Here is a 9,168-nt window from a genome sequence, read left to right as displayed (position 1 = left end):
CTCTTCTCCAGTTCTCTGCAAATTTCCACTGAAATGTGGCTCTGGTGTCTCTCCCTTTCCCAACTAGAGAAGGGCAATTCTGAGGCATAGCAACTTGACTCCACTTTGAGGTTCCAATGAGGATTCTGGGCATCAAGAAGCATCAGCATTGAGAGAAACCAAGATGGCAACATCGGTAAACACCTAAACTACTGCCTTGCACAACAATTTCAAAACTACAACTAAAGGAGAAAATGGACATCATCCAGAACCACAGGAAGTCTGGATAAGTGGAAATTCTACAATTAGAAGGAAAAAGAAATGCACACTGAAACTTAAAGGAGCTACAGAAGGCAGAGTCATGGAGGTGAGAGGACTGGCAACTGAGAACACAGCTGGCTTTTTCAATCCAGAGGGAAACACAAGCTCCAGAATGCTCTGAATTCCAGTTCCAGGCAAGACTTTGGGGAACCAGATTCATACATGGAAAAACTGGACTATCTAGCAGCAGGCAAATCTTGAGAATGGCTTTCTCTCAGAAGTGCATGCTGAGATTATCACAGGATACTGAGACCCTGGGACCTCTGTAAGCAGGGTTGACAGGAAGCCATTGCTGTTTGCTCTGCCCTGAGACTCCATCCTATCCAAACTGAGCATGGAGGCTTTTGCAAGTCTTGTCTCATAAGGTGTCCAGTACAGAAATTCTCTCATCATAGACACAATTGATCCTCATAGCCAATTGGTCTGGAGGATCAGTTCCTCCCAGTGATACCAACAACAATCAAGGCTTAACTACAATAAGACTGTGCACACAGACCACAAAGGGGCACACCTCAGGTAACTGGGAAGCTGAGTCACTGGTCCCTAGCACCCAAAGCCACTCTATCAACACAGGGAAGCAGCCAAAATACAGAGAGAAAGGAAAACTCACAAATGAAAGAATGGAAGAAAGCAAATGACTAGATATAGAGTTCAAAACTACAGTTATAAGATTTTTCAAGAATTTTCTAGAAATGGCCAATAAATTTAGTGAGATCCTCAAGAACATGAAAAAGGACCAACTAGAAATTAAGCATACACTGAATGAAATAAAAAATAATATACAGAGATCCAACAGCATGCTAGAGGATTGCAAGAATCAAGTTAAAGTTTTGAAATATGAAGAAGTCAAAACACACAACTGGAAAAGCAAAAAGAAAAAAGAATAAAAAAATATGAAGATAGTGTAAGGAGCCTCTGGGACAACTTCAAGTGTACCAACATCAGAATTATGGGGGTGCCAGAAGAATAGAAAGAGCAAGATACTGAAAACTTCCTCCACCTGGTGAAAGAAATAGATTTACAAGTCCAGGAAGTGCACAGAACCCCAAACAAAAGAAATCCAAAGAGGAAAACACCAAGACATATTATAATTAAGATGCCAAGGGCAAAAGACAAAGAGAGAATATTAAAAGCAGCAAGAGAAAAACAGTTAGTTACCTACAAGGGAGCACTCAGAAGATTGTTAGCTGATTTATCAACAGAAACTATGCAGGCCAGAAGGGAGTGGCAAGAAATATTCAAAGTGATGAATAGCAAGAACTTACAACCAAGATTACTCTACCCAGCAAAGCTATCATTCAGAATTGAAGGTCAGCTAAAGAGCTTCACAGATAAGAAAAAGCTAAAGGAGTTCATCACTGCCAAACCAGTATTATATGAAATGCTGAAGGGTATTCTTTAAGAAGAGGAAGAAGAAGAAAAAGGTAAAGATAAAATTATGAACAACAAAATATATCTATCAACAAGTGAATCTAAAAATCAAGTGAATAAAAAATCTGATGAACAGGATAAACTGGTGAATATAATAGAATCAGGGGTATAGAAAGGGAGTGGACTGACAGTTCTCAAGAGGAAAGGAGTGTAGGGGATGCGGGAAAAGACTGGACAAAAATCGTACACCTATGAATAAGGACAGTGTGGGGGTTGGGGGGAGGTAAGCAGAGGGTGGAGTGGGAACTGGGTGGAGGGGAGCTATGGAGAGAAAAAGAGGAATAACGGTCATCTGAACAATAAAGATTAATTTAAAAAAGAAAAAAATAAGTAAAATGAAAAAAAAAGAGGAAATATCACCATCTGGGTCAGCCTCTGGGTTAGGAGCACACTATATTATCCAGCCAGACTCTTCTTATATTTCTCCCCCAGGAAGCCTACATCCACTGCTGAGATGCTTCTCACCTCAAGACCTTCAAATCCATCCTCTGGAATCTCCAATCCTGAGACTGTTAAACCTACATCCCTCTTCAGCAGAAGATTCCCCAAATATACAGCCACATATTCTGTCTTATTCCAATACCCTTAACTCTTTCATTCTTCTCTCCTGAGACCACAAACTTCACAACTTTGGTGTTCTTCCTCACTTTGAAGCCCCATATCCCAAATCAGGGCTCACACATGCAAATATTCCAGAATCTTCAGCTCTGAAATTTGTCTACTTTGTGTGAGCTGCCCCCCCCCCCCCCCAACCAAGTCCACAGTCCTGGACTGGCCCCTCAAGAGAAACCACAAATTCAGAATTGTTAATCTGTCCTGGACTCCCTCCCTCTTCCATTGCTGGCTGCATCCCAAGCTAGGCGGGAACAAGGTGGGGGGTGTAACTGGGATGTGAAATGAGACAGTTATATAATCAGGACCAAAGACCGCCCTTCTCTCCCAGGTAGTATAAAGAGAAGCCATCCCAGCCTTCCCCAGATGACTCTCACTCAGCGCCGTCATGGTGGCCTCAGGGCTGCTTCTGGCAGCTTTGCTGTTCTGCCTGACAATAATGGTCTTTATGTCTGTGTGGCGGCAAAGGAAGCTGTTGGGGAAGATGCCTCCTGGTCCCCCAGCACTGCCCTTCATCGGGAATTACTTGCAGCTGAACACAGAGCGGATGTACAACTCCCTCATGAAGGTGTCATGAGGCAGGAAAATGGGGGTTAGGGTGGGGTTGGGGGCCTGCCCAGTCTGGCTGAGACTTTGTGGCAGGGAATTGGCAAGGTTGGACTGAAATCTTAGGAAGGAGGAGGTTGTTTTTTTAAAATATATGTTTTTATTGATTCCAGACAGAGAGGACGAAAGCATTAGAAAAGGAGGGAAACATCACTGCAGTTCAAAACCTGGGCATGTGCCCTGACCTGGAATCAGGGAATCAAGCTGGTGACCTCTCTGTGCATAGGATGATGCTCAAGCAACCGAGCCATACCAGCCAGGGCGAGAAGGGGGAGTTCTGAAGGTTTAGTACTGGGGTTCTAGCCAGGAAAGACAAGATCTTGGGATGTCCAGTTCCTTGACTGTCAGAACTTGGGCAAAATGTGTCCCAGCCTGTGAGGGCTGGGCACTGAGTCAGTCCAGAGCTGGAGCGGCTCCCTCTCACCACTCCCATGCCTCTCCATCAGATCAGCAAGCGCTATGGTCCAGTGTTCACCGTCCACCTGGGTATGCGGAGGGTCGTGGTGCTGTGTGGCTATGAGGCTGTAAAGGAGGCTCTGATGGACCAGGCTGAGGAATTCAGTGGGCGAGGCGAGCAGGCCACCTTTGACTGGCTCTTCAAAGGCTATGGTGAGGGGGACTCTGGGTAGGGAATGTGATCTTGATGGCCTCAGTTTCCCAGCATTCTTCTCCCAACTTACCTGCCTACTCAACTCTGTGGGAGACCTTCCTCTGGTCCCCTCTGTCCCCCTTCCTGTGCATCCTTGTGTCTTCTCTAACTTGTCTTAGAGTTTCTGCATCTTCCTGCTTCTCTATGCCCTATCTCCCAGCTCTCTTAGTAGATATCTCTTCTTTCTCTGCATCTCTTAGAAGCTCTTGGGATTTTTGCATTGGAACATTGGTCCTCTGCCTCCAATTGTCATTTTGTCTTTTTCTCCTTCTCAGCTTCCGTGCCTCCCCGTGTTTCTCTCTCCCTCTCTTTGCCTCTCTTTTTCTTTTGTCTTAGAATCTCACATTATTTCTGCTTCAAAATCTCCATGCCTCTGCCTCCTGGTAAAAGCCTCTACTCTCTTTCAGACCCTCTCTGTTTCTCTTATACATTTTTCTCTCTTCTCCAGCTCAGTCTTAGAATGCTTCTCAATTTTTACTCCCACCTCCCAGATCTCCACACATGTCCCCTCCCTTCCTTTCTGCATCTCTGTTTCTCTGTACATCCGTGTTGGCCCTTTCTTTTGATTTTCTTCCAACTTGGTGTCTCTGTATTTCTCTTCCGTATTTCTCTGAGTGTTCTCTCTCCTCTCTCCTCTCTCCTCTCTCCTCTCTCCTCTCTCCTCTCTCCCCCTCTCTCTCTCCCCCTCTCTCTCTCTCTCTCTCTCTCTCTCTCTCTCTCTCTCTCTCTCTCTCTCTCTCACACACACACACACACACACACACACACACACACACACACACTCCCTCTGATCCCGCCCCTCTCTGGCCACTCCCCACTCCTATATTCCCTCCCTAGGCGTGGCCTTCAGCAACGGGGAGCGCGCCAAGCAACTCAGGCGCTTCTCCATCTGCACGCTGCGGGACTTCGGAGTGGGCAAGCGTGGCATCGAGGAGCGCATCCAGGAGGAGGCAGGCTTCCTCCTTCAGACCTTTCGGGGCATGCGCGGTGAGCCTGGGACCCTGAGAGAAGAGGAGGAGAATGAACATCTGGCCTGGGAGGGGAACTAGGTTGGGGGAAGGTGTTCCTTGAATATCAAGACTGGCATCTGACCTCCAAGTTGACTCTCCCCCAAATCCCTTCTCTGCCCCCTCCCAGGTGCCTTCATTGACCCCACCTTCTTTCTGAGCCGAACTGTCTCCAATGTCATCAACTCCATTGTCTTCGGGGACCGCTTTGACTATGAGGACAAAGAGTTCCTTTCACTGCTGAGCATGATGCTGGGAAGCTTCCAGTTCACAGCTACCTCTAAGGGACAGGTAACTGACCCCAACCTGGCTCTGTTGTGGCCCTTGCACAACCAGCCATCGCCTCCCTTGCAGGTGCTCCAGCCCCTATCCTCCTGCAGATCAGGGTCCCCTCAAAAACAGCCTTCTCCCTAGGACAACTGAACAGGTGATCAGGAACTCAGGACAGGTGCTCAATACCCAGTCTCCAATACCTAGAATCTCAGCTGATAGTCTCCTGATCATAAAAGAAAGGGAAGGAAGGACATCTGGGTGTGTGTCTCAATCCACCTCATCTACTATTAAGTCCTTGGACAGAAGCCCACATGCTGATCTTGCAGAAAAAGTTAGACATTTGTTTCCATCCAGCCCCATGTAAATACCTGGCCACCTGGACAGGGGCCTTACCAGGCCCGAGGCAGGCCCTGCTCCTTCAGGTGATGCCCACTCACAGCTGTCGTTTGCTTTCCTCCCCCCTCAGCTCTATGAGATGTTCTCCTCGGTGATGAAACACCTGCCGGGGCCACAGCAACAGGCGTTTAAGGAGCTCCAGGGGCTGGAGGACTTCATAGCCAAGAAGGTGGAGCAGAACCAACGTACACTGGATCCCAACTCCCCGCGGGACTTTATCGACTCCTTCCTCATCCGCATGCAGGAGGTACCTGCCAGCAGCCAGTGCAAAGAAGACCAAAGCCTGGCAGAGGAAAATCAGGGGTTTGGGATCAGGGAGCGGGGGTGGGGGAGAACAGAGGCTCGTTCAGATGACCCCCATCCCCCATCAGAATCCTCAGGACCCCTATTATAATTCACTGTTCTCTCCACTGAGCGTTCACCATGAGTAGGACTTGTGTGTGCCAATCATCATAATAAGCACATCTAAGCTATCTTCATGCACCAGGCACTATTTTAAAAAATTCCCAGCATTCACCTATTTAACACTCACACCAGCTCTTGGAGAGGGTTCTACTGTGACTCCAATGTTACAAATGAGGACACTGAGGCTCAGAGTGTGTAAGTGCCATGCCTGAGGTCCCGCAGTGAGGAAGCAGTGGAAGCTAGCTCCAACTCTGGTCTCTCAGACTCCAAGGCTGGTGCTTTTAGCCACCATGCTCTTAGCTTTCATTCCTTGGTTGTCAGATACACCTGTGTGGACAGGTGACCTTGCTTTACTATGTGGCATTGGAGGTTCCCGCCTCCTAAGTGGATGGGCTTTATGGAATCTGAAGTTCAAGGTGAAAGGATCAGGGAGTGGATTCTCCATGGTAAGCTTCAAGATTTTCAGTGAAGGAATGGGATGCTGTTGCTTAAAATCTGGTCTGTGTCTCAGAAAATGTCTCCCTTCAACTCTCTCTGATGCATTCTATCATGGTCTCTCTCGCTCCCTGTCTCTATTCCTCCTTTTCTAAATACTTCTATAATTAAAAAGCAATTACTAAGTGGGTGATTAAAGAACAGATAGTCAGCTGGATAAGGAGTGTGCAAAGAACATTTGGGTAGAGCCACCAGCCTGGGAAAAGGCCTGGCAGAACTAGGGTTCAGATCTATAAGAAGTGGCTCCAGAGGAAAACCCCCAGAAGGGACCTGAGAGCATGGGGGAGTGGGCTTGGCTTGAAGCCCTCTCTCTCTGCAGGAGCAAAAGCACCCCCACACAGAGTTCCACTTGAAGAACTTGGTAATGACCACGCTGAACCTTTTCTTTGCGGGCACTGAGACGGTCAGCACGACCCTGCGTTATGGTTTCCTGATGCTCATGAAGCACCCAGATGTGGAGGGTAAGGCTGGAGCGGGTAGGGAAGGGAGGGCCACAGACCCTCAAAATTCCTCTGAGCCCGCTGTAAATTCCTCTAAGTCCACCTCTCCAAAATTTCTGGACCCTCAGACACACCCTGCTATGCAGAGACTTGGTGATGATATTAACTAATAGGAATGAGTCAAATTTCATTATCTGTTAACATATTGAAAATATCTGTACTGATTGGTAAATAGTTCTACCAAGTGGCCACTACCTGACCCTCCAGACCATCCCCAAGACTCCTTCCTCTCAGCTCCCCCCATGAGTCTGGCACAACCTGGTTAACAGGCCCCTGTGCCAACAATGCTTATGACCAACCTCTGTTTTGAATAATCATATGAATGATCCAGTTGCACATATTCAGGCTGTCATTCCTGCCCAAGACCCCTAGATACCTAACCATATTCCCCCTATCTCACAGCCAAGGTCCATGAGGAGATTGACCGGGTGGTTGGCAAAAACCGTCAGCCCAAGTTCGAAGATCGGGCGAAGATGCCCTACACAGAGGCGGTGATCCACGAGATCCAGAGATTCGGAGATATGATCCCCATGGGCCTGGCCCGCAGAGTCACCAAGGACACCAAGTTTCGGAACTTTCTCCTCCCTAAGGTGCTGCCCTTGTCTAGCCTAGAGGGACCTGCACCCTGTGAGCCAGCACCCCAACCTCCTTAGAGGCTTCCAGCCCTTGTCCTCTCCCTCAATCACAGACTTCTCCAATACAGTCCCTTCAACCTTCCCACTCAGATATGGGTCCCTTTAACCCACCCATATCTCCCCAAGACCTCTTGCCTCAGGGAATATGAATCCCATTTCCCCCAAACATCCTGCCTTGAGAGACATGAACTGCATGTACCCCAAAGCTTCTATTTCAAGAGACACAGACCCCAATCTCCCCAAAATTCCTGTCTCAGGGACATAAATGTCACACCCTTCAAAGCTCCTCCCTCAGAGAGGACCCTGGCTCCCATTTCTCCTCACCTAGAGCACCCACATTCCCTCTCTAATCCCATATGCTCTCAGCAAACCTGTTCCCCCTTCACCTTGTCAAACCCTTTCTCCTCCCCACCAGGGCACTGAAGTGTTTCCAATGCTGGGCTCCATGCTAAGAGACTCCAAGTTCTTCTCCAACCCTGGGGATTTCAACCCTCAGCATTTCCTAGACGAGAAAGGGCAGTTCAAGAAGAATGATGCTTTTGTGCCATTCTCCATTGGTAAGAGATCGCTGTCTGCTGCCGAGCCACCCGTCACACCAACAGGGACTTCCTTAATTCCAGCTCCCCTCTCTGAGATGTAGCTTAGGAGCTTTCTCCAGCTTGGATATCCCTCTTATTATCTACCCAGCAGGCAACAAACTGTAGCCCTCTTAACTGACACCTACAAAAGTCAGGCAAAAGGAAAGGGGTGATTATGTCTACTTCAGAGATGGGGTAAATCAAGACCCAGAGTGAGTCAGAGTTTTGCCCAAGGACACTTGAATTCTTCAGATTCCTAAGGAGATGATAGCACAGCAGCCATATGTGTGTGTTTAGGGGAATGGTTATCTAAAATTCCCATTGCCACAGCCTACTATATCTCACCCCCATCTCAATTACAAGGGAAACTGAGGCTGAGACTGGATTAGAGACTTCTCTGAAAGTCTTCAGGTCACGGATTCCATCCCCGGGCAGATTGCAGCTGGAGATGCAGAGAGGGCAGAGGTGGCAGTGAGAGTAGGCCTCACCTCCACCCTTCCCACCCTACTGTCTTGTCAGGAAAGCGGTACTGCTTTGGAGAAAACCTGGCTAGAATGGAGCTCTTCCTCTTTCTCACCACCATCATGCAGAACTTCCGCTTCAAGTCCCCGCAGTCACCCAAGGATATCGACGTGTCCCCGAAACATGTGGGCTTTGCCACCATTCCACCAAACTACACCATGAGCTTCCAGCCTCGCTGAACTAGAGCTGCCACAGGGCAGGGCTAGTGGGAGGAGCAAATGGGAGGGCGTGTTCTGGAGAGGCGGTGCTAAGGATTGGGGGTGAGGTGGAGGAAAAGAAGGTGCAATGTGGATAGGAGAGTAAGAAGAAACAGATGGGCTGTCTGTCCACCATGTTAGAGATAGAACCTTCAGAGTTGGGGTGAGATAAAGCGAAATCTTACACTATACAATGTTTGATAATAATAATAGTAATAATAATAATAATAATAATAGTAACAGCTTTTCTTTTTATTGAGCAAGTACTCGTGTCAGCTCTGTGCTAAAAGCATTACACACTCACTTCCCTAATGCTCACAAATCTATGGGATGGGAACTGTGTTCATACTCATTTTATAGGTGACACAGCTGAGTACTTATTGTGTTCTGAGATCCCACAGATCTGTGCAAGGATGGCTATAGGTAGCCCATTGTCCTTTGGGTAGATTTTTAAAGAGCACCTCTTCCTTTCAAGTTAGAAATTGACAATATCATTATATTAATACATTACCAGAGGCCCTGTGCATAAAATTCATGCATGGGGAGGGTCTCCTTAGTCTAG

At 47.7% G+C, this 9,168-nt stretch overlaps 1 protein-coding gene across 1 annotated transcript; it reads left to right on the top strand.

Moving 5' to 3' along the window:
• Positions 1 to 2,700: 2,700 nt before the first annotated feature.
• LOC118702272 (cytochrome P450 2A13) lies at positions 2,701 to 8,795 on the top strand. The gene is made up of 9 exons (XM_036408024.2): positions 2,701 to 2,911; positions 3,396 to 3,558; positions 4,436 to 4,585; positions 4,736 to 4,896; positions 5,345 to 5,521; positions 6,494 to 6,635; positions 7,077 to 7,264; positions 7,725 to 7,866; positions 8,407 to 8,795. Exons 1-9 carry the CDS (start codon positions 2,732 to 2,734, stop codon positions 8,586 to 8,588), a joined length of 1,485 nt encoding a protein of 494 aa, XP_036263917.1. The 5' UTR covers positions 2,701 to 2,731; the 3' UTR covers positions 8,589 to 8,795.
• Positions 8,796 to 9,168: the final 373 nt, after the last annotated feature.

The sequence above is a fragment of the Pipistrellus kuhlii genome, unplaced genomic scaffold (assembly GCF_014108245.1).
Source record: "Pipistrellus kuhlii isolate mPipKuh1 unplaced genomic scaffold, mPipKuh1.p scaffold_m20_p_38, whole genome shotgun sequence".
NCBI lineage: Eukaryota > Metazoa > Chordata > Mammalia > Chiroptera > Vespertilionidae > Pipistrellus > Pipistrellus kuhlii.
The sequence above is the reverse complement of the archived record's forward strand: the minus strand, read 5'-3'. Positions and strand labels throughout refer to the sequence as shown.